The sequence below is a fragment of the Balaenoptera ricei genome, chromosome 3, assembly GCF_028023285.1.
Source record: "Balaenoptera ricei isolate mBalRic1 chromosome 3, mBalRic1.hap2, whole genome shotgun sequence".
Classification (NCBI taxonomy): Eukaryota; Metazoa; Chordata; class Mammalia; order Artiodactyla; family Balaenopteridae; genus Balaenoptera; species Balaenoptera ricei.
In genome coordinates, this window is record NC_082641.1 from 92,148,851 (window position 1) to 92,174,695 (window position 25,845).

The window sequence follows — 25,845 nt, forward strand, 5'->3', positions numbered from 1 at the left end:
TGTTTTAATTAATTAATTTATTTATTTTGACTGCGTTGGGTCTTTGTTGCTGCACGCGAACTTTCTCTAGTTGCGGCGAGCGGGGGCTACTCTTTGTTGCAGTGCGCGGGCTTCTCATTGCGGTGGCTTCTCTTGTTGCAGAGCACAGGCTCTAGGCGCACGGGCTTCAGTAGTTGCAGCACATGGGCTCAGTAGTTGTGGCTCGCAGGCTGAAGCACGCAGGCTCAGTAGTTGTGGCGCACGGGCCCAGCCGCTCCGCGGCATGTGGGATCCTCCCGGACCAGGGCTCGAACCCGTGTCCCCTGCATTGGCAGGCGGACTCCCAACCACTGCGCCACCAGGGAAGCCCAGTCATCGTGTTTTTCCCTTATTCGTGGTTGCTTGCTATGTGCTACCTCAAATTCATTTTTATAAAGATATAACCTCTGGTAGAGGAATGAGTGTTTGCTGCAAAGGACATCCTCTTGGTCCCATGGACATGGAACCGAGCCATTAGCTTTACTTTACAAAAAGCACAGCGTAGCCTGAGGTGCCGCAGCGGGTCTGCCTCGTGTGACCCTTCACACCGGAGTTCCATGTCAAGTGTGCAGTGCAGTGGCACTAAGTACATTCACAGAGCTGTGCAACCATCACCAATATCCATTTTCAGAATTTTCTTATCCTCCCAAACAGGAATTCTGTATTCACTAAACAATATTGCCCCATTCGCCCAACCACTGTAACCTCTCTTCTCTCTTTTTTTGTATTTTTATTTTTTAAATTTATTTATTTATTTATTTATTTTTGGCTGTGTTGGATCTTCGTTACTGTACGCGGGCTTTCTCTAGTTGCGGTGAGCGGGGGCTACTCTTCCTTTTGGTGCGCGGGCTTCTCATTGCGGTGGCTTCTCTTGTTGCGGAGCACGGGCTCTAGGCGTGCGGGCTTCAGTAGTTGTGGCACGTGGGCTCAGTAGTGGTTCGCGAGCTCTAGAGCGCAGGCTTAGTAGTTGTGGTGACATGGGTTTAGTTGCTTCGCGGCATGTGGGATCTTCCTGGACCAGGGATCGAACCCATGTTGCCTACATTGGCAGGCAGATTCTTAACCACTGTGCCACCAGGGAAGTCCCTCTTCTACTTTCTATGAATTTGCCTATTCCAGGTACCTAATATAAATGGAATCATGTAATATTTGTCCTTTTGTAACTGACTTATTTCACTTAGCCTAATGTTTTCAAGGGTCATCCATGTTGTAGCAGTATCAGAATTCTGTCCCTTTTTAAGGCGGAATGATATTCTGTCGTGTGTTTATACCACATTTTGCTTATCCATTCATCTGTCAACAGATATTTGGATTATTTCCATCTTTTGACTCTTGTGAATAATGCTGCTGTGAACATTGGCATACAAGCATCTGTTTGAGTCTATGCTTTCAGTTTTTTGGAGTATGTACCTAGGAGTGGAATTGCTGGGTCACATGGTAATTCTATGTTTAACTTTTTCAGGAACCACCAAATTGTTTTCTACAGTGGCTGCACCACTTTACATTCCCGCCAACAATGTGCAAGGGTTACAGTTTCTCCATATTCTTGTCAACACTTGTTCTTTTCTCTTGTTGTTGTTGTTTTTGATAACTACCATCCTCTCCGTAGTGTCAATCTTGCCTTTAATCCATGCTGACAGTATCTTCCTTTTGGGGAGTCTATGAACATTTAATGTAGTTAATTGATCGATTGATTGTGGGCCTTTCAGTTTACTATTTGTTTTCTGTTTGCCCTTTCTGAATTTTTTGTTCTTCTATCCATCCTGTCTTCCTTCTTTTGGGTTAACCGCATAGTTTTTAGAATTTTATTTTATTTATTGGTTTCTGGCTATGCCTCTTTTTTTTTTTTAATAAATTTATTTATTTATTGGCTGCGTTGGGTCTTCGTTGCTGCCCGCGGGCTTTCTCTAGTTGCCGCGAGCGGGGGCTACTCTTCCTTGCGGTGCGTGGGCTTCTCATTGCGGTGGCTTCTCTTGTTGCGGAGCATGGGCTCTTTAAGTGCGCAGGCTTGAGTAGTTGCGGCGCACAGGCTCAGTAGTTGTGGCTCACAGGCTCTAGAGCACAGGCTCAGTAGTTGTGGCGCACGGGCTTAGTTGCTCCACGGCATGTGGGATCTTCCCCGACCAGGGCTCGAACCCATGTCCCCTGCATTGGCAGGTGGATTCTTAACGACTGCGCCACCAGGGAAGCCCCTGGCTATGCCTTTTAATTGTTATTTTCTAGTGATTGTTCTAAGAATTACATTATACATCGTTAATTTTTCCAAGTCCACTCACAGTTATTAATATTCCTCCATTAATTCTGGTATATGTCCCTCTGTTGCCTCTCCTGGGAAACAACGGCTATGAGTAGGTACCCTCACAGGCTTGGCTGAGCTGGCCTGTTCTTGCCCACACAGCAGTACTTGTTTTGGGTTGGAGCAGTGTGGTGAAGATAGCCCTGGACACAGAAGGCCAACACTCTAGTTCCAGCCCTGCCCCCCACCCATTGTGCATCCGTGGGTGAGTAACTGGGTGTCTTCAAGTCTCAGATTCCTCCTCTGTGGAGCGAGGCTTACCACCTTCCTGCTGGGGTGGAACTTGATGATGTGTGTGAAAGCGCTTTCTCAAGTGTCAAGAGTGCTGATCAAACCAAAGTCACTGTGATCATCACCTAAATGAGGAGCCTTTATTTTTTTCATTGTAGTAAAAAACGCATTACGTAAAATTTACCATCTTAACCATTTTTAAGTGTACCGGTCCGTACTGTTAGTTATATTCACATTGTTGTGCAACAGATCTCCAGAACTTTTTTTATCTTGCAAAACTGAAATTGTACCCAGCAAACAATACCTGCCCCGTCCCCCTCCTTCCAGCCCCTGGTAACCACCAGCCTACTTTCTGTCCCCTATGCATTTGACTACTTTAGATAGCTCATATAAGTGGAATCATACAGTATTTGTCTTTTAGTAACTGCCTTAGTTCACCTAGCTTAATATCCTTAAGGTTCATCTATGTTGCAGCATGTGTCAGAATTTCCTCCCTTTTTAAGGCTGAATAATATTCTGATGTATGTATGTACCACACTTGGTTTATCCATTCATTCGCCGATGGACACTTGGGTTATTTCCATCTTTTGGCTATTATGGACGTGATGTACAAGGATCTGTCTGAGGGCCTACTTTTCATTCTTTTGGGTATGTACCCAGCAGTGGAATTGTTGGATCACATTTTTAATTTTTGAGGAACTTCCTTACTGTTTTCCAAAGCAGTTGCACCATTTTACTGTTCCCACCAACAGTGCACAAGGACCCCAATTTCTCCACTTCCTCACCAATACCTGTTATTTTCTGTTGTTGTTGATATAGTAGCCATCCTAATGGGCCTGAGATGATATTTCATTGTGGTTTATAAATGAGGCACTTTCTGTTTGTTCTGGAACTCTTGGTCCCTTGTCTGAGCTTATCTTGCTCCTCTGGTCCTGTAACTTAAACTTCGGGTCTTTTATAAAGACTCCAACTACCTTGGCCTTCAGTGTTGAAGCTCCAGTGCCTGGCAGGGCCCATACCGTGCAGGGCATCGGAGGCCAAGGGAAGGAACTGAGGATTTATTCAAAGTCTATATTTAGAAGAATATGCCACCAACTGAAAGATAAGGCCACCCTGTATCGAGTAGCATTGATGGTGGGGTGAGTGGTGGTGAGTGATTGGTGCTATGTGACAGCACCAACAGGGGACCCAGAATATCTGCTTCTGCCAGCCTGGCCACCCTGTCCTACTGTGAGGCCCCAAACTGGGAACACTGACAAAAGACAGCCAAGGGTCACCTGATTACTGGTGGGGCTTATGTAAAACCAGTGGGTAATAGGCAGGAGTTTGGGGGGTTCATCATCCAGCCTGTGTGATAGACATTGGGCTTCCTAAGACCAAGGAAAGCATTTATAGCCCTCCTAGGTATGAATAGAATATGCTCCTGAGCTGTTTGCAGTCTGCATGTTAATTTAAATGCCTTCCTCCATCTTCCTATTTATTTATTTATTTATTTATTTATTTATCTATCTATCTATCTATCTGGTTGCACCACGTCGTATTTGCAGCTCGTGGGCTCCTTAGTCACGGCACGTGGGCTCCTTAGTTGTGTCATGCGAACTCTTAGTTGCGGCACGCATGTGGGATCTAGTTTCCTGATCAGGGATCGAACCCGGGCCCCCTGCATTGGGAGTGTGGAGTCTTATCCACTGCGCCACCAGGGAAGTCCCCCCTCTGTCTTCCTGATGCTCTGTCCTATACTTGCATCATGCTCTCTGTGGTTACTTTCCCCAGGGCGGTGGGAGAGAGGACTGTGGCTTTTGCCATGTACATCTGTGAGCCTCTCAGAGTTGAAAGTCTCATGCTCATCTCTGTACCCTGCTTCTAGCCTGAGACCAGGGCTCAGCAACTGATTAAAGAATGAGAAAGACTGATCAGGTCCCTACACTTGCCTCCTGTTTCCTGTAGCCAGCATCCTCAGGACACAGCCTGGTGGCACCTCTCCAGTCCTGCTGTGAAGACCCCTAAGCAAACATGTCCAGGGTGATCATTGCCTCAGGTGGGGCCGTGCTAGGGAAATCCTTATGAATGGCTGAATAGAGACGTCTTCCTTCCTCATCCCACTCAGGAATAATGCAAATAATTCAGGGGTGTGTGTTAACTGCAGCTCAGGGTACCAGGAAACCCTGCACCTCAAGGTAAATGATCCTTTGGAGAAACTTCTCCATTTGTTACCCTGGAATTAAGTGTGCTCCAGAGATAGTTTCATCAGTGTGTGTGGGCACTAAGGAGTGCCACTCCTGGCTGTGGACCTCCTTGTCTTGAGTTGGTGATGGGCACCTGCCATCCATCTCCAGAGGGCTTCAGCAGTGGGGATTGTCCTCCTGTTGTCAGCAGTTCAGGGCATGGTCCATACTGAGGACAAAAAGCATAAGGTGGATGTAAAACACGCTGCTGTTGACAGTCTATTTCTAGCCTTGCTGGCTCTTAAATATATAATGATGTGGTATTTATATCTGGTCATTTAAAAATAACTTTTGATTCCTATCCTGTGTTGGAGATAAAATGAGGAGGAAGGTCAAAGTCCCTTCTTTCTTGAAGCTTACACTTTAGTAGAGGAGAGATGACAGACACATAGGTCAGAGCAGATAGTGATAATTGCCATGGAGAAGATAGGATAATAGGACAGGGACTAAGGGGGAAGAGATGGAACCCCATGCTTTAGACAGAGAAGAGCTTGGTGAGGAGATGGCATTTGAGCTGAGAGCTGAATGTAAGAGGAGATTTGGGTAGAAATCAGTCTCAGCAGAGGGAACAACAAAGGGAAAGGAAGCCCTGGGGCAGATGAGAGGTTGGCATCTTCCAGGGATGGAGAGAAGGCAGGAGCGTGAACACAGCATAGTGATGCAGCAGAAGGTGGACAGATGAGGCAAGGACCAGAGAAGTCAGTGGTTCCCACCCCGACTACACGTTAGGGTTATCTGAGGAGCCTAAAAAATTTTCCAATGCCAAAGTTCCACCCCTAGAGATTGTGATTTAATTGGCCTGGGTGGGGCCTGGACATTGGTGTTTTATAAAAGCTCCCCAGGGAGTTCCACGGTACAGCCTGGGTTGAAACATCAACAGGGTTGATGGTGCAGAGTCTTACAGACTCTGGTAAGGAGTTTAGACTTTAGTTGAATGACAGTGGGAAGCCATATAACGGTTTGGGCCAGGGGAGTAACGTGATCCAGCTTATGTCCTTAAGAGACCCACTTTGGCTACAGTGTTGGGGACTGGAGGTAGGAGGTTGTTCAGGTGGTTCAGTTAAGAAATGATGGTGGCTGGGACCAAGGCTGGTGTCAGTGGAGATGGTAAGAAGAGGTCAGTTTGGGGATATGTTTTGGAGGTTGCAGACAAAAAATGGATTGGATTTAGGGTGTGAAGCAAAAGGAAATCAAGGTTGCCGGAGAGTTAACCAGAGTAACTAGGAGGATGGTAATGCTGTTCACAGAGCTGGGAGAGATGGGGAAAGCAGGTTGGAGAGGAGGGGGAATCATTGTGTTCATTGGTTGCAGTGAAAGCTTCAGACTTCTCTTCTGTCTAGATTTAGGTAACTTGTAGATATAGGCAGTCAAATAAAGTTGCCCAGAATATTCTGAGAAATCCTCTTACTGTAATGCTGAGAGTTTTCTTGAAGTCTTCCGCAAGTGAGCACCAAAGGCAATTGACTATTTTAGGGCATGGAACCTGCGATGAGAAGGGAAGAGGAGGGAAGTGTGAAGACATTAAGCTTCTTTCATACAGGAGTCAGGCCGGGTGTAAGGGAAAGGTGTACTTTGATAAATTGCTGTAGTTAACACCTATCTTGCTATAAGAATTGAATGGCATAGTGATACATAGAATCCAAAATAGGTTGACATATTTATATTTGACTTAAGGGGATTTTTGCCCCCCCAAAAATGATCTTTTAAGATATGTCTAGTTCACATTAAGATTATAATTAATTCTCCTCCCCGGACTAAGCCCTGGGTGTCCAGCAATTAAAAGTAACCCAGACTTTTAAGTCAGAATCAAATTATTAGAATTGCTCACAAGACATTTACATGGAGAACAATATGGAATTTGTTAGAGTAGTTTTCCCTCTGATGGAAGAAGTTGTATAAATTGCAGTGGTAGAGCCTGTTGACTGGTTATATCAGGGAAAAAAAAGTCCTGATTATAAGCTTGCTGAGGGCAAGAACTGTCTCTTATACAGTTGCTATTTTTTTTAAACACCTAGTGTCTCTGCTCACTCTGGGGTTTTTAAATTTTTTTTCGTTTAGTAAGGTTATGAGATCTTTTTAGCTGAAACTTTCTGAAATCAGTCCTTATCTGAATGGCTGAGCAGGAAGGTTGACCAGAAGTCCTAACAGCCCCTTCTGGGACACTTCTTTGTTCTTACTAGAGAAACTTGAGAAGTGGCTGCCTTTGAGTGAAAGACGAGAGAATGCAGCGTGGCATGGCTGTCTAGAAAATGGCCATGGTCTGAAACTCCTTATTAAAGCCTTTGCATTGGCCCCAGGCCTCAGAAAGCCAGCAGGCTGGGAGATCAGGCTGCCGGTGTTAAACTTGGACATGTCCAGCCATTGCCGTCCATTTCACCTGAGTGGGTTCCTCTCCGTAAGCGAAACGGAGAGCGCTCATTGCCCACCTGCCTGCTTAACTCGTCGTATCCGCATCCGCTTGCAGATAACTGCAGCGACCTGAACTCGGAACTGCAGAGGGTGCTGACGGGGCTGGAGAACGTGGTCTGCTGCAGGAAGAAGAGCAGCTGCAGCCTCTCGGTGGCAGAGGTGGACAGACACATCGAGCAGCTCACCACTGCCAGTGAGCACTGTGACCTGGCTATTAAGGTAGGACCCCTCCCCCCCAACCCCCCATCCTCTCTGTCTGGCTCTTTTCAGATCATATGAGGGAAATGATCAGGAGCCTTTCTTCTGAAGTGTGATTTTACTCAAACACCTATTAGAGAGTGAGTGTTTCTAAGAAAGCCATACTAAAGATTGGGCCACCAGGGAGAAGCAGGAGCCCTATAAATTTTTGCTGGGTTGACTCACATCAGAAAAAGTCATTATATCAATAGTCAAGATCACTGGCTTTGCTGCAAAAATGACTACTTCCTTGGAAACTATTAGACTACTAGTATTGAACCATGTCATTTTAGTGTGGTTCATCATATAGCACTCTGGGGTTGTAAGATTAACTTGGGAATTTTATTAAAGCTTTCGGGCCTCTGGAATATTATATCCGGAGTTATCTATTCATGGTGCTAACAAGGGGGAAGTTCAGGGCCTGAATGAGTCATCTATCCTGAGTGTACTGGACTGGACCTCAGTCCCGCCTTTCATGTGCATTCATCTTACTGCTTAGGGAGGACCAGGTGAGAAGAGTTTGCTGCATCTGCACAAACTCATCATGAGCAATGGGAATGTCAAGTCCCCTTGATACAGGGCCTCTGGTATCTTTATGTTACTTCACCAGAGCTTAGTGACCTAGGCATCACAGTTCAAATCGAAAAGTCTGAGAGGAGCCTATATAAAGGGAAAATGTGATGTGTTATTTGAAAAATGTTTGAGGACTCTGGGCCCAAGTTTCTATCAGCAGGAATCCTGGATTTCACAAAAGAGCTATGGTATCTCGAGGTAAACCATGATTCATGTTTATAGTACATCTGGTTTCCCATCTTTATTCATCACAATTAAAAATACATAGTTGATGTGGTTTGGGGAAGTAACCACTAGTTTTTCTTTCTTTGTAATCTCCAGAGCCTGTATTTGATTGTAATGTCAGCTTGGGTACTAGCCCCAGCCTTAGCATTGAGAGGGAAGGAGGAAGCCAAGGGTGTCTGCCAACCAGCAAGGGACAGAGCAGGCCCTGGAGTAGGGCTGAGTAGGACATGAGTCTCTGACTTGAGAGGAAAGACAAAGCACTGCATGTGGAAAGTGGCAGCACGATTTGGGTAACTGTCCTCATCAGGGAACCAATGTGAGCATCCAAGAGTGACACATCCTTACGCCACCCATTTTTGAGACCTGTTTCCCATCCCATCTCTTCACTGCCTTCTACCCCTACATGGTAATTCCACCTCCTCTTTCCAAGTCATTTGGTGCATGCTTCCTTTTCCAAAGGGCAATAATTGTGAATGAATAGTTTCTGAAAGCAAACAGAATGAGTTGTTCCTTTTTTTTTTTCAAATTTTATGCGTATTTCTTCTCCATTAATACTGGTGTTTTTAATGAATTTTTTAAAAACTCTCCACGTAGTATTAAGATTCTGTTCTTTTTAAGCACATAGCTGTGTTATTAATTAAATCCCTGCTGTCTTAGAAACCTCCACAATGAACTTACTCTTTTCTGTGTCACTGAGGTTTATTTTTGTCTTTCTTATGTTGGGACTGAACCTCATTCACACCTTCTGATTCTGTTGTGACACTAAAAGCTGTAAACAGTGATGTGACCTATCACGTTGCTGAGTTGGAACATGGGAAGCCTATAATTTAGGAAACTTCAAGTTATATTTTATATGCAGTTTGCAACTTCACATTTGCTTTCTCAGGATCACTAACTGGCTTGCTGTCTGGTCATGTGTATTCACCGACTCTGGACCGTGGGTGAGGGAGATAAACATCTGTGTGGACATGGCAGTTAGCACTACTGATAGACTTAAATACCAGGAAGGGATTGTGTTTTTCTTACTGGGGGGACTGCTGGGTAACACAGACTGTGACCCAGGCAAGTGACAGAGCCTCATCTGAAAATGGGGAGAGGATAGATAATCGGGGGCTACTGCTAGTCTTGATTACTTTTCTGCAGTGAAGTGACGGTGGAACCCACCCCTCTGGGGACACTCACCCCAGGCTGGCCTGTTTTCTCCTCCTCCCGTTTCTCCCAGGGAACTCACTTGGCTTGTCTCTGTGGCTGTGTTTTCCAGACAGTGGAGGAGATCGAAGGGGTCCTTGGCCGGGACCTGTATCCCAACCTTGCTGAAGAGCGGTCTCGATGGGAGAAGGAGCTGGCTGGGCTGAGGGAAGAGAACGAGAGCCTGACTGCCATGCTGTGCAGCAAAGAGGAGGAGCTGAACAGGACCAAGGCCACCATGAACGCCATCCGGGAGGAGCGGGACCGGCTGCGGAGGAGGGTGAGTGCCAGGCCTTTCCCGGGGCGCTGGGGCCAAAGGAGAAGCCAGCTGGTCGAGCCAAGGGCAGCCCCAAGAATTTGGTGGCATTTCTAGTCTTGTGAATCACCATCCCTTTCTGGTTATGAAAGTATTCTGAAAGTGCTGAGACGTGCAGGTAAGATTTTTAAAAACGCTCTTCTCTGCAATCGCAGATCTAAGTGGATGCTAAAAATTATCCCAGTGCAGTGCTTCTCAACCATTCTCTGGGTACACACATCTTCCCCAAGGTCAATTAAAATGTTCTTCCTTTGAGGTAGGATAATAATATTTTATAATTTGCAAAAATATACAGAATTTCCCCTTTGCAGTTTCTTCTGTAAATTTTTCTTGAAACTTATAGTACCTGCTCTCACATATCCATACTGAGTCTAATGTGACATGTCCTCTCCTCTAGTGCAGACTTATTAAAGTTAATAATCTTTTTTTTAAATTAATTAATTAATTTATTTTATTTTTGGCTGTGCTGGGTCTTCGTTTCTGTGTGAGGGCTTTCTCTAGCTGTGGCAAGTGGGGGCCACTCTTCATCGCGGTGCGCGGGCCTCTCACTATCGTGGCCTCTCTTGTTGCAGAGCACAGGCTCCAGACGCGCGGGCTCAGTAGTTGTGGCTCACGGGCCTAGTTGCTCCGTGGCATGTGGGATCCTCCCAGACCAGGGCTCGAACCCGTGTCCCCTGTATTAGCAGGCAGATTCTCAACCACTGCGCCACCAGGGAAGCCCCTAATAATCTTATATATATATATTTGTGTGTGTGTGTGTGTGTATGTTCTGAGAGAGAGAGTGTATGTGTGTGTGTGTGTGTGTGTGTGTGTGTGTGTGTGTAATTCCTGGTAGTCACCCCAGCTCACTAAATGGCTCTATGGCCTGAACAGGTTTGAGAACCACTTTGTTTAGGAAATACAGCCATTACTAAAGGAGCTGATGTTTCAGGATAGAAATGTTTAGCAGACTTGTTAAAGCACTCACTTTTCCAAAGATGGAGTTTTTTCTTAGGAACCCACAAGTACTTCTTTGTTTGGCTATTAGTTTGATCTGTGATTGGACTGGAGGTGAAGCAATGAATTCTGCAATCAGAAACAATTCCCTCTGAACTTCCCTTTGAATTACTAGGCCTACTTTATTCTCTTTCTCCATTGTGGCAATATTAGAATCTTGCTTTCTAGTTGTGCTGTGACTGGTAATTTTGCATACAGAGGAGAAAAAAATACATCCAGTTGATCACACCATTACTCTTTAACTTGCTTTTCAGTAAGATCAGTGTGTGTACATCATTCTCCTTTTAATCTACATGCAGTTTTCATAATTGCCATTATTTATGAATATAGAAGAAATTACTATTTTTGAATGTTATCAACTCTCTTCCTCATTTGTGGCTATTGCCAGCATTCCTAACTCTCATATCTGAATGTCATTTTGTGTGAACTCACACGCATAAGCTTATTTTCAGAACCCAGCTGTATCGGATGCCAGTCTCTGTCCTTGCAACAGCAGGTGTAAATCATTGCAGTCAGCAAAGACTTCTGGGCAAGCTGAGGACATTTACTTAGTGCTAAGGCCCACAGCACCTGTAATTTCCTGGGCTACACTCCCTGATCATTATGACTAATGCCCTAATTAGGTGTGCTTGCTTTGTGAAGGAAATGTTGGTTGTAGGCCTAATTACATATTGCAGTTTAGAATAAATTTCCTCCTCTAACTTGAGTTACTAAAGCACAAGACAGCCCTTGATTGTGACTAGCAAAGGGGAAAAAGCCAGTTCCCCTTCAAGTATTTTCTCCAACTCTGGAGGTTAGTATTAAGGACAGCATAGTGTGATGGTCCCACACTCTGTGCCAGGGCTCTGAGACCACCTGGAGTCACAGCTTGATCTCCCAAGCCACTGTGAGTCTCTGGCAAGTTACCTAACCTCTCGGTTTATTCCGCCATGAAGTGGGGGTAATAATAGTACTCAGTGCAGGGAAACTAGGTAATCCTCATGAATTATCTAAGCACTTAACCAACGCATGGCATGTAGTAAATGCTCAAAAATTATCAGTAATCGTTTGGGATGAAATCCAGAGTTACCTGTTTAGTAGTCTGGAAAGATTAACACCATACCATCTTTTTTCCCCCAAGAATTCTTATATATTTGAAGGACTCCTAGAACTCTTAGATGGACATTGAATAACTACACATACACACACACACACACACACACACACAGCACTCAAAATCTTTCTTCTGATCACATTTATTACCGTGTAAGTTTTGCAGTTAATACGGTTTTATTTAAATTTATATAATTTATATAAATTTATATATTTTATATAAATTTATATAATTTATATTTCCAAATAAAAATATATTGGGGAACTTGTATCTCTTCCTCAACTGGAAATTTCCTCAGGAATTTTTATACATACCCATGAATTAGATTTATTTCTCTTTATTTCAAGACAATTGTGGGTGTCAAAATTTGCTAGATGCCTGTAAATGCCAGTTTGCTAGATTTTAAATGCTGGATGACTTCTACCTACCACCACCCAATATATTTTATTCCCCCGAGGAGAAATCTGTCTTTTGTGGTTGGTCGTTGTGTCTTCTTCATGATGTATAGCTCTGAGGAATGACTGAGGTCTAGTTTTATTTCCATCCTTGTGGTACCACGTGATAACATGGCTGGTTGGCCTTTCCTGTCTTTCTAGCAACTCAGAATCCAGAGTTCATCAAAGTTGCGTGGAAAGCAATAGAGGCCACTTTTTTTTTTCATTGCCCACGTTCATTGTATAGAATTTGAACTGACCAGATCAATAGGATTGGTGCTTGCCCCCTGCCTGTGATTAAACAGAGTGCTCTCAGGAGGTTTTCTGAGCCTTGTTCAAGATTTAATTAAATTAGATCTTTAATGTCAGCTAACAGATTGGGCTACTTGGCAGAGCAGTAACTAAGGAACAACAGGCAGACAGTTTTTATTACTGGTCCCGGCTCATTATTAAATGAGGTAATCATTTAGGTCTGCATGCTCTGTAATAGAACCACTCATTTCCTCACACTGAAAGAAGCGGGTGTAATTTAGGCAAAGTAGAATTAATTACTCTAGAAGGGGAAGCACTTGGCTCTTCATTCATTCATTTTGTAAACATGATTGGTCACCTTCTCTTTGCTAGGCAGAGGGGGTACTGTGATGAACAGGACACAGACCCTGGCCTGAAGGATGTTTGGGAGACAGGCAAATAAACAAGTCATTACAGTGGTACATGTCAAGTGATAGGGAGGGATAAACACAGGAGAAGCCCTGAGAACTCATAGGAGGGACATGTGATGGCAGGTCCAGCCTCTCTGTATTACATATTTTTTACCTAATTGTTTAGGTCAAACTGCCGTGTGGCAAAAATGATGAGTGCTTTCCTCAGATAGTTTGGTAAAGCAAACTGAATGTGACCACTGGCTCATGAATCTGTGTCCCATTGAACCATAGACTTGAATCAAACACAGGCAACACACATTCCTTATGAGATTTTGTACAAACTCTTCAGAAAGTTCTGCAAAGTCAGTTATAGTTTTATTATAGCAAAAAGATACAAATCAGAGCCAGCCAAACTAAGAGACATATAGGTGAAGTCTGGAAGAGGTCTGAAGGCAAAGCTCCCAGCTGTCTTCTTCCCCTGGAGTCCTGAATGGTGTTACCTCCTTTGCGCTGTGATGTGCGGCCAACTCGGAGTATTGCCAACCAGGGTAGTTCACCCAAGCTTCCGAATCCAAGGTTCTTATTGGGGTTTAATTATGTAAATGTGATTGGTTGAATTGTTGGCCGTGTGGTTGAATCCAGTTCCCAGTTCCTTCTCCTTTAGGGATATCAGGCTGATGATACCCTTTGGGCCACTTTTAAGTCTGTGAGTCTGCCAGCGGAGGTGGTGCTGCACTGCGTCTGCCCACAGTCATTCTGATACAGGAGGGATCTCGGAGGTGTGAGGGGTCCGGCACTGTCCTCCTACTCGGGCATGTGTGCAGCGTGCAGGTGTAGCACTCATCCTGTAAACTCACCACCTGTGGCGATTTACTGAACATCCTCTTGTATGAGCCCAAGAGCCACCCCTAAAGCCATTAGTTCTAAATCCATTGGTGCCTGTTTCTAACTACTGCACGGGTTCTGAACACCTGATCGAATCCACTTTCAGTATTCGCCCACGTTATCTCGAAGGGCACTTGATGATCAGTGTTCATGCTTAAAGGGGTTGGAAAGAGGAGTCCAAATCAAATGAAGGAGTCTGCTTAGAAAGAGTAATGACCTGAAAGGTTAACCATGTGTTTTATTATCTACTTCTTTCTACTAATTAATTCATTTATAATATGTACTTACTATTAGGCTGACCACCCTTACTGGGACATAAGATGTATAGGGTCCTGCTGAGGTGTCCAGAGCTGGTCTGTCTCTGAAGCAGCCATTCACTTCATCTGAATTATCTCCCATGATAGGCTACGTCAGTATCGCTTTGATATTTTTAACTAAAAATCAGTAACAGTGGAGATAATTCTAGAAGTGAAACTGTTGTGACCTTACATAGGTTAAATATTCATCTCCGTTTTGCCTTATTTAGCCTTAGATCTCATGTGAACTCTTCTCACTCAGCCTCCTTCTCCGTGATACTTTTCTTGTCTGTATATTGAAAATGCAGGACTGCAAAACAGTACTTTATATTTACTGTGAATTTATATGTGTATAAATGTGCCTGAATTCTATATGTGTGTATGCAAAAATATTTAAAATAGAGCAGAACTATTTAAGCCAATCTCATAATAGTTATGGGATTGGGGGGAGTGAGTACCTATGAGTATGGGTCAAAGGATATTTTGAACACTTCTGTAGTGTCCTAGTTTATTTTTTTAAGTGTGTATTCTTACAGTTGTATGGTTTTTAATATATAGAAGTAGATTCACAGAAATAGAAGGGAAGCTAATATGCTAAAATATTAAGAGGCTAGTAAGTCTAGGCTGTGAAAAGATAGGCATGTTTTTTTCTTTCTTTTTTTTTTTTTTAAATAAATTTATTTATTTATTTATTTATGGCTGCGTGCAGGCTTTCTTTAGTTGCTGCGAGTGGGGGCTATTCTTCATTGCGGTGCACGGGCTTCTCATTGCGGCGGCTTCTCTTGTTGTGGAGCACGGGCTCTGGGCATGCAGGCTTCAGTAGTTGTGGCACTCGGGCTCAGTAGTTATGGCTTGCGGACTCTAGAGCGCAGGCTCAGTAGTTGTGGCGCACGGGCTTAGTTGCTCTGCAGCATGTGGGATCTTCCCAGACCAGGGCTCGAACCTGTGTCCCCTGCATTGGCAGGTGGACTCTTAACCACTGTGCCACCAGGGAAGTCCTTTCTTTCTACTCTTCCTTAATTTTCAAATTGAAGAAACAAAAAAATAAAGTATGGATTATGGATCATGATCGGTATCTCCCAGCTTTAATAACTTGACATCCACACACAAGCACAGTTATTCTCTTTTGTCCTTGATGGAAATTTATTCATATCTTACCTGTTCCATTTCTCTTAGGAGTTTCTTTATATGGGGAAGAAGATGCCAATATTAGCGAAGTTTAAATTCATAAAATACTTATTAAAAACAAACAAACAAGCAGCAACCCTGTTTTCACGTTCCCAGCCCTAATCTGGCCTCGTAGGAGGGAGCTGAGAGGAGGGCGATCTTGCTCCAGTGTTCTCCTTCCACCTCAGTCTGGGAGTCCCGGCTGGCTCTTCCCTTGTGTAACTGGAGTATTAGTCAAGATGAGGATAGGTTACACAGCAGTAGCAAACTAACCGCCCACATTTCAGTGGCATGGCCCCCCAAAAGAGCTTATTTTCTGGTTGCACTGCACGTCCAGTGCAGGTTTAGAGATGAGCACACAGCTCTGCGCCATGTACTCACTCAGGAACCCAGGCTGATGGTAACCCATTATCTAAAACATCACTTGAACAGACTCACCGCTATGGCTGCATGCTTCTGCTCACAGCCCATTGGCCAGAACTATACAGATGCTCCGCCTAACCGTAGAGGGGCTGAGAAATATGAAGGAGCACATGGGTATTTGTTGAGCCATAAATGTTCCTAACACAGCTGATTTATTTGCTTTGAGTGTGATACCAGATAGACTTGGACAGGAATCAGGGTGCCAGAGAAACTGGCGGTTTCACTCACCCATCTCGAGGTGGCTCTCAACATGTGTGACAGAATCACTGGGAAGCCCTTTCAAAGGATAGATGCCCAGGCCCTTCCATGAGCCACCAAATCAATGAATGGGGTGTAGGACCCTTGTACACTTCCCTGTTGTGATCCCAGCCATCTCCCGGACAGGAAAGGGAAGGCAGTGTCCTTCAGTCACTGGGCGTGTTCCAAGAGCCTCTCCAGCCATCTTTACCTCTCTCCCCACGGGTGGAGTGAAAAGAGAGAGAACCACAGCCTTCTGGCACTTTTATTCATGCCTAGCCTGCTCCTCCAGGGGCCACAGTATGGCAGTGATGAATCTTGCATCTGAAACAGGAGAGATTCCCAACCCTGTCTGTCCACTCACCAGGGTCACATGAGCTATAGGAGTGAGTGCGGAGAGGGTGTGCTCATCCTAGAATCTGGCGGGACATGGACACCCTGGGGCTCCAAAGGCAAGGTGCATTGCCTGGCGTAGGGGAGGACTTCCCGTGCTGACCCGATGAAGGAAAATAGTTTTACAAGGTGCCACCTACCAATGCATTTTTTTTTCAGTGCAGTCTTGATAGTTTATTTTTAAGGATGCATTAATAATATTAGTAGTATTAACATTCTTTGGACATTTTCAGACTAAACACACCCCTTCTTGGACTAAAAATAGATACCTCTGAAGGCAAAGCAGGACGCAGAGCCTGAATTATGACACTGAACATGTTTTGAGCATTTACTTGTGATGAGCAGTGATTTATGCACATCTCATTTAGTCTGCACGAGAATTCTACAAGAGGTACTATTATACCCTTCTTAGACATGAGAAAACTAGGGCCCACAGAAGTTTAATAATCTTGGTCTATGCTGACATTAACTCTTTTTTTTTTTCTTTTTTTTTGTAAAGTTAGCAATATTTATTCATTCTTTTTTTTTTTTAAATTTATTTTATTTATTTTTTTATGGCTGTGTTGGGTCTTTGTTTCTGTGCGAGGGCTTTCTCTAGTTGCGGCAAGTGGGGGCCACTCTTCATCGCGGTGCGCGGGCCTCTCATTACCACGGCCTCTCTTGTTGCGGAGCACAGGCTCCAGACGCGCAGGCTCAGTAACTGTGGCTCACGGGCCTAGTTGCTCCGCGGCATGTGGGATCTTCCCAGACCAGGGCTCGAACCCGTATCCCCTGCATTGGCAGGCAGATTCTCAACCACTGCGCCACCAGGGAAGCCCCTGACATTAACTCTTAGCACCAAAGCTTCAGCTCTGGTAGCCTTACTGTGGGATGCAGCATTCATTTTTCTATTGTTTGGACTCCTTTCTTGCGTTCTTTCTGCTCTTTTTCCCATTTCTTCTCCTGCTTCCACACAGACCAGAAGTAAAGCATCCTCTCTTATAGTAACATGGGTGCCAGACTCCTTAGGGTACCACCCATCAGTCTTCCTGGCATTCCAAAACAACACATAGTGAAGACAAAATACGTCTGTTTCATAGAGAAAAGGCTATGTGTGCATATATTTGTCTTGAGCCCGACGGAGCATTATTGGCAAAGCCTGTCACCCCTCTTCTCTGTAGTTCGAGGAAGCTTTAAGTGCAATCCAAGGCAGAGAACCCTCAAAACTCTGATTTCCTCGTGTCTTCTTTGGAAACTGTTTCTAAAAGGGCTTTGTGCACATTTGTGCCACGGAAACTGCGAAGCAGCTTTTTTAGCTGTGGGCACCGGTGTTGGCTTATCCATCCCCGTCTCCCTTCTCCAGCCTCTGCTCCTGTGAGGAAGTCCAGCTGCGTAAAGGCGAGCTCTTGGCTATAAAGCACGTAGCTGAGTCCGTTTGTTTGAAAGCTGGTAGGAAATGAGGAAGACAGCCAAAGCACTGACCTTTTCCCTGACACAGCCACTCAGGTAATCCAGTCCAGGTTCCCTCCTGGGCTGTAGAACAGAAGAACACAATACGCCCATCACATCTTCAGAGAATGGAAATGCCGCTGGGCTTGCTTTCCTCCTTCTGTAAATAAATTCTGATTTCTTATTTGTTGGAGGGCTCCAAGAAAGAAAAGTCTTATGAAATCTCCAATAGGAGAAAGTGGTTCTCTGCAAAACACTCCCCAAGCCTGGACTTGGAGGAGGCAGCTTTCTGAGACTCCGCCGGACTCACCGCCTCAAGCTCGTTCAGTAGAACTTTTCCGGCCCAGTGATCCTTAGCCCGCTGCAGGGTAGAAATCGTCTCATCTCAGCCAGCCCCATTACACTATGTAACTATGGATTACGACCTAACCGCCTGAAATTACGGCTACCCAGCGACCGCTTCTCCGTATCATCAGCGGGACAGGCTCGTTCTTCTATGACTAATAATAATGTTTCTCATCCTACTCAGGACTCCGGTGCCACCTTTCTTCCCTGCTTGTCACTCATCTGTGGACCACATTCACAGATGCCTTCATCAGCACACTCGGTCATCTCATAGTCTGTGCTCCTACAATTGTCCTGGGAGAGCGAAGGGCCAGTAGCTGCTCCGCTTACGCCCACCCCTGCCTCACTCTCCCGGTGAACTGCCCGCCTTTCCGGAAAACCACCTCTGTGCCCACCCCAGCGATCTTTGTCTGCGACAGCTCTGGCACCAGACTCTTCCTCCTCACCAGCACCTCGCTCTCTGGCTCTGCACAATCTCTCAGGCTCCTGAGTGCCCATCTTTGTATTTACTTTCTTTCGTTTTTTTTAATTTGGCCTGCGGGGCAGAGAAATAAGCTAATTACATCCCTCTGTTAAAGCACACACTCATTGATCGTGAGAAGGCCCTCTTTTAATTTATGTATTGCTTTTCTCTCCCACTCCCTTTCCCTCACTTTTATGTGTGTCCTTATACACAATGTTTTGTGTGTTGTTTTTAATTTACATCAATCGTGTCGTGCTGTAGACTTTTTTCTTTGTTTCCCCCGAGCGCTCTGATTTTTAAGGTCTGTCCATGTCGCTATGTATGCATGAGGTCTGATGGCCTCCTGACATTCTGTCGTGTCCCCACCATGTTTACCGCGCCTGACATCCAGACCTCCCGCTACCACAAACAGCGCTCCAGTGCATATTCCCGTGCACATGTCCTCTTCGGTCCTGTGTGGAAATTCCTCTGGAATACGTGTCCGGGAGTGAGGTTGCAGAGTCCTGGGGTGTGCATGTTCTTAATTGGACCAAATCCTGCAGTGCAGCTTTCCAGACTGGCCCACCCATCTGTCTGCTCACCGGCAGCATAGGAAGGTTCCTTCTGCCCCTACATCTCCGCCAGTTTTTGTGCTTATCATTATTTCTCTTATCCCATTCTTTTTCTGAGTTTAATGTTCTAATTCCTGAAAAGCCTGTGTCCTTGGGAAGTTCTTTCAGCAAAGGTCTACGGGTGCTTAATTCTTAATCTTTGAGTATATCTTTATTTTTGCCCACACTCCTCATGATAGGGGTATAGTTTCCTGTTGTTGCTTAGACAGATTACCACCAACGGTGGTGTAAAATAACACAGATTTATTAATCAAAGTGTCATCAGGGCTGTGTTCCTTCTCAGTTATGCTTCCTTGCCTTTTCCAGTCATTCCTGCAAATTCCCTCTTGCCACGTAAGGTAATATATTCACAGGTTTCCAGGATTCAGGTGTCGACATCTTTGGGGGCCATTACTCAGCCTACTGTAGGTGGCTAGGTATTGGATTTTCGGGTGACAGTTTTATTTGGCGATGTTCAACAGATTGTATTGAGACTGACGCTGTGTCAGACACTGTTCAATGTGTTGAATACAGTAGTGAGTGAAACAGACCTACCCTCCCTGCCCCAGAGCCTGTGTCATCTCTCCCCACCTGACAGATTTAAGATTCTCTCTTTATCCTTTCCCCTCGCCCTACATTTGCACCGCAGTGTTTCTAGATACGCCGTGTTTTCATCCACTTCTTCCAGTTAGCACCAGCTGCATAACAAACCACCCCAAACATGGAGACCTAAAACAACAATCATTTACTGATAACTGCATCCTCCTGGGGATGACTGGGCTCCAGTGGACAACTCTCTCTCTTGGGCTCAGATGTGGTCGCAGTCGGATGGTGGCTGGAGCCAGAGTCGTCTTGAAGGGTTCCTTACTCGTTTGTCTGGTGGGTGAGGCTAGCTGCTGTCTGGACCTGAGCAGGGACTGTGGGTCAGAACACCCACAAGCATCCTCTCCGTGTGGCCTGTGCTTCCTCACGACCGAGTCGTCGGCGTGTAAGGGCCAGCATCCCAAGAGAGAGCTAGGCAAAATTGTATTGCCTTTTCTAACCTAGCCTTGGAAGTTATGTGGTAGCACTTTGACTACACTCTGTTCATCAGATGCGATCTCTCAGGCCAAGCGTGTGCAACGAGAGGGGAACTGGAGTCCAGTGATGGAGGGACTATCAAAGCATTTGCAGACACATCTAAAGACTGCCACAACTACTTAGCACCTGACATGATACTTAAGTCTCGGGACTTACGTTGGTCTCTACGTCTGGAAAACTCACGTGTTTTCTTTTCAAATAGTGTTTCTCTGTCATTATCTGTGTTCCTGTCCTCTGGAACTCCTTTAAAAGTGTGCTGAAGCCTCTCAGTGACACTTGCATATTTTGTCCTTCTTTAGCTGCCCATGCTGTGTTCTGAATTCTCTGTACTGTGCTCCTGTTCACTACTTCTCTTTCCAATTTTATCCAGTCTAAAGCTTAACCTGTACATTGATTTTATTTCATTGACTACGTTTTCCATGGGCTTTTTTTTTCACCTACCTATTCTTGTTTGATATCTGCCTATTTTTGTTTCGTAATTTATTGTGTAGAGAAATTACTCCTTTTATCTCTTTAAGGGCCCTAAACATACTTGTGATTGTGATGTGGTTTACTGGTTGCTTTATTCTGATTTCTCCTCCAGTGGATTCATCTCCTGATTTAGCCTGCTGGCTCTCCTGTCTCATCCTCCTCTCCCTGCAGTCATCCTTCCATGTCGAGCAGCTCCATGGTCCTGGGCTCCCAGTCATGGGAGGCTTAAGTCTCTTCCTGTTCTCTAATGATATTGGCTGGTTTACCAGTTAGGTTTCTGGGGCAGTGAGTGGCCTGGCAAAATCCAGACCAGTTTTCACTGTGAATTTGTAAGATTGGGGTCCCACACTAGGGAGCTAGGATAAACTTGGACTCCACACCCAAATGTGTCACAGGTCTGAGATGTTGGTTTCTTAGGCTTGACCCATCTGCACAGCCCAGGGGCTCCTTTCCGGCTTCCGGGGCAGCGCGCTGAGTCCGCTTTTCACAGATGGGTTGGGCAGGAAGGCTCCCAGCTTGATGCTGGAGGATCAGCTCAAAAAGCCTGACCTGCAGGGGCCCCTGTCCCTCTCCCCCACCCACACCCTGGCATGCACACTCCACGCCCTGCTCTCGATCCCACGGCTCCCTCCTAACCTCTCTAACCTTATTTTTCACTTCATTTCTGGCACCTGGAGATTTTACTGTCTTTCTTTGAACCTTGGCAATGAATTTCTTTCTCATTGTTCCTTTTTATGCAGCATTTCTATGCATTTTTCATAGGAGGACTGTCTGTTTACTTTAGCTGAGGCTGTCATATGCTGGAAATTTCCATTTGTTCTGTATACAGACAGTTACCCCTCCTGTTTTCAGCCCTACATCTCATTCTTGTCCTTCGTAGTACCTGCCAAGGCTGCATCTAAACCCTGCCAACCTTCTTCTGGGTAGATTGGCCATCTCCCCTTGTATAGTTTATAGAACTTGGCTTTTTCCATTTTGTTTCTTTCATCAGTACTCTTCCTTCCACTCTGCTTTTAAGGAATGCGCCCAAATCCTCTGTCCGCTAATGCCCCAAGCACATTCTTTTCACTGTTATGGTTTTGATTCTTTTTTTATTCTTTACTACCATTTTCATGAGGTCTCTGGGGTTTGAAGAAAATAATGCCTTGAGTCAGTCTGCTGTCTAGAATGAAAAAGCTCAGCTGACTTCTCAGTGCTGCTGTGTAAGTCTCTCTCTCTCTCTTTTTCTCTCTCTTTCTCTCTTTCTCTCTCTCTTTTTGGGTTATCGGTCAGCTTCCTTTCTCATTTCTGACTACTACTATTCCCTCCTCCTCTCCTAGCAGAGGACCTTAACTCTTGTCTCTAAGAGAGACAAAAACCATCAGATGGGAGCCTCCTGTTTCCCATCCTCATTCTCCAGTCTGCAAACACACCTTTCTTATTATCTATCCTCAGCTCTTCTTTCTCTCTTAGAGCAAAAGCCGCCCCTTCCTACTGTCCTCAGTTGAGCCTTCGGTCCAACCAGCTACGTAGAGTCTCTCCTCCCACCCACATGGCTGCACCTTTTCCCTTGGCAACTTTATCCACATGTAGAAGTCCAGTTCTGATCTCCTTCCCTCAGATTATATTTCTAATTGTTGACTGAATATCCTTCTTCACACATCTGATGGTTTCCTCAGATTCAATATATCCAAAGTTGGCATCTTTGTTTATCTCTGAGAAATCAGCTGCTTATGTTTTCCCCATTTTGCTGAGTAGTACCATGATCTGCTAAGTCATTCCAGCCACAAGTTTGGGTATCTTGTCCCTTTCTTGAATCGTTCTAGAACTGCATTGACCAATACAGTAGCTACTAGCCATGCAAAACTATGTAAATTTGAATTTCAATTAATTAAAATACAGTACAATTAAAAATAAAGTTCCTTAGGTATACTAGGCATATTGCATGTGGCTTGTGGCTACCGTTGTGGACGGTAGGGCTATAGAACATTCCCGTTGTTACCAGAAGTTCTATTGGACGATGCTGGCCTAGGGAGTATTAGCCATCTTTGCTCCCACTTCACTGATGGTGTTTGAGCCCTCATCATTTCTCACGTGCAGCTTGGACTTACTTCCTTTCTCTTCCTCGCTCCAGTCCATTCTCTTCTCTAATAAAATGATTTTATGAAACCCTTTTCGCTCTTTGGGAAGTCATTGAACTCTAAGCGAGAGAAGCAGAGTTCTGGCATTTTACTGTCATTTCCTTCCTTGAACCTTCAGAGCCCCCCATGCCTTTTCCCCTTCTTATTTGCTTGTTAAACAGCTACCCAACCTTGCAGATTGCCTGCCGGCGTTTCCTACTCTGGGAAGGCAGAAGAATGCTTCTTTCACAACGCTGACACTCCTTGTTGGTGTCCCTTCTCAGAGCATGTTTCACGAGATGTCTGGCTAGGGCAGACATCTGAGCCTAGGACTCTGAGCCACTGAAAGACGAGAATCTCACCTTCATACTCTGCAGGTTTCCGATGTACGTAACAGACAAACTTCTCTTCTGGGCCTCTAGGTGGGGCCTGGCTACATACTCACTTCAGGAGAAATGAGAAACTGGCCACTGAAGTCACGTTCTGTGTTCTGCTGTGGAAGAAGTCAGCAGCAATTGGGAAAGGCTTTATGGGTGATGAATTACTTTCCCACAGTATCAATTCCTACTTAGGGTTCCTGTGATTCCCAGCTACCCCCTGACTCCAAACCACATAACTGGTTGAGAGAAAGATATTTTCTTTAATAACATATCTTCAGTGAAAGATGGGTATATTAGTTAATTACCTCAAACTTAGTGACATAAAACAACAAAACATATTCTCTCACCGTTCTGGAGGCTACAAAATCAGGGTGTTGGCAGGGCTGCACTTCCTCCAAGGGCTCTAGAGAGAATCCTTTCTCGCCTCTTCCAGCTTCTGGTAGCTCCTTGACTTGTGGCCAATCCCTGCCTACATCTTCACATGGCCTTCTTCTCTGTGTGTCTGTGTCTCAAATCTCCTTCTCTTTTTTCTTACAAGAACACCAGTCATTAGATTTAGGACCCACCCTAAATCCAGGATGATTTCATCTTGAGATCCTTAATTTAATTACATCTACAAAGACCGTATTTCAAAATAAGGTCCCATTCACAGGTACTGGGGGTTTAGAACTTGGATATATCTTTTGAGGGGGACACAATTCCACTTACTACAATGGGTAAGAATAAAAGTGAGGACTCTTTAACAGCAGTCTCTCTCCCCTCTCCTAAGCCTTACCTAAGCTGAATCAGCAGATTGGTTACAGCCTTCATTTCTGTGCATTTATTCATTTAAATTAAGACCCCACCTCCCAAGCCAGAAGAGAGAGGCTATTTAACTCAACCAGCTGTCTCTCTTTCTTCCCATGACAGACTCACTCCACCCCCTTCAGCTGGATTTTTTTCACTGCCTAACCATGATCATTAAATTATAAAGCATAGACCAAAATAAACATGTTTATCATCCTTTAGTTTTCAAAGACATTCTCCGCGTCCAGAGCTTTTAATATGAGAATGGGTATTTAGATTTAGAAATCATTTGAAGCATGCGTGCCCATGCACAAGCACACCATGGAAAATAACTAGAAGCTATTGTCTCTGTAGAGTAAGAAAGAACATAGGTACTTTTTCTGTCTTCATTTTTCAGTGTCATCTAAATTTTCCACAGTGGACATGTTTAACTTTAGTGATTAGAAGAAGAAACGTTTTTTTATAACATGGGTAGTTTTAATGACACTTTTATAAAATGCCCAGGGCCATTTTTGCTTTTTAAAAAAGAGAGATGAGTGGGCCAGTTGAGATTCTAGGAACCCCAGACCACTGATTGTTTTGGGAATGATTCAGACACTTTTTAGATTTGTGAGTGGTGTTAACATTGTTGATTAGTCAGGACCTCATCAGACTTTCACAGTGGTAGAACTTGAAATCCATGGTCTCTACCAGAGTGGTTTCCCCGGTGCCAGGAAGCTGGCCTGATGGAAAAATGGGTCCTGTCCCTCTGCCATGGGGCACAGAGAGGCACAGTTTATCGGGACCATTCGAGAATGAGCCCTGTAATCTCTCACCAGCAATACCACTTGACTTTGACAGGCATGTGTTTTTCTAGTCTTTAAACTATTTTGAGGGCAGCTCTGTGTCTGGCCCTTTATGAGGACGACACACATTTCTGTTAACCCACAGTTACTGGAAGCCGCAGCAGAGCCAGCTATTAGGCACTTTTGAGCTGTTTCACCATTGAATGCAGTTCTCTCCGAGGGAATTTTCCTATTTTGGCTTCTAATATGCTGATGAATTATTGAAATTTCAATTACTTTTGGTTCCCAATTTAGCAGGGTGGAGACATGCAAGATATTGAATATGAAAAGCTCTCCATGTAAAAATAAAATACAGTGTGTGTGTGTGTGAAAAAAAAAAAAAAAAAAAAAAAAAAAAAAAGAAAAGCTCTCCAGTCGCTTTTAGAGAAGGGTTTGCCTGGAAGGGTTTGGCGTCAGGGCTGGCAGGGGTGCAGCCCTGCTTCTTCTGTGTCGGGGACTAAAGTACCATGTGGCCTTGGCAGTCCCTTAGGTCACTGCTGCTCAAGGTGCGAGCCCCTAACTGGGACCTGGCATCTGCATCTCCTGGGAGCTTGTTAGATACGCAGACTCCTAGGCTTGGTCTCCACCTACTAATCAAAATCCCTGAGAGTGACACCCTGAGCTCTGTGTTTTAACAAGCCCTCTGGGACATTCTGGTACACTGACAAGTTGGGGAATCCCTGCCTTAGATGTCCTGGTGCCAGTTTTTCCCAGTGGGGTCTGTTGCCCATTTGTAAGGGCCCTTGGATGCTACAGTCAGTGTGCCCTTTAAGATAGACATTGTATGTAATGATAAAACCGTGATCAAGGTCATCAGAGAGACCAATTTCTAACAATCATCTTCACTTGCTTGGAACACGTCTCTCTTTGGAAGTCCGTGAGCCGTAACCATAGGGAAGCAGGATTTGGACATTTAAATTCTGTGCAGGTAAATGTGTGTTCTAAATGTAATTGAAAGGGCCCTGTGTTTCTCTGTACCGAAGGGCTATTTAGATATTCCTTCCCACTGTCCCCAGGATAATCTCATCTCGAAGTCCCTTGGAGAGAAGCCATGGGTACCATCTCTGCCTCGTCACCTTAGCCTCACCTCCTT

At 44.8% G+C, this 25,845-nt stretch overlaps 1 protein-coding gene across 3 annotated transcripts in view; it reads left to right on the forward strand.

Annotated features, from left to right (window-relative positions):
- The window catches only part of MCC (MCC regulator of WNT signaling pathway), a 428,184-nt gene that overhangs the window by 350,156 nt on the left and 52,183 nt on the right, over window positions 1–25,845 (forward strand). For all 3 annotated transcript variants that reach the window (XM_059916875.1, XM_059916876.1, XM_059916877.1), the window contains 2 exons: window positions 7,235–7,398; window positions 9,476–9,682. In XM_059916875.1, the coding sequence (XP_059772858.1) occupies window positions 7,235–7,398; window positions 9,476–9,682 (371 nt within the window). The remainder of the gene's footprint in view (window positions 1–7,234; window positions 7,399–9,475; window positions 9,683–25,845) is intronic.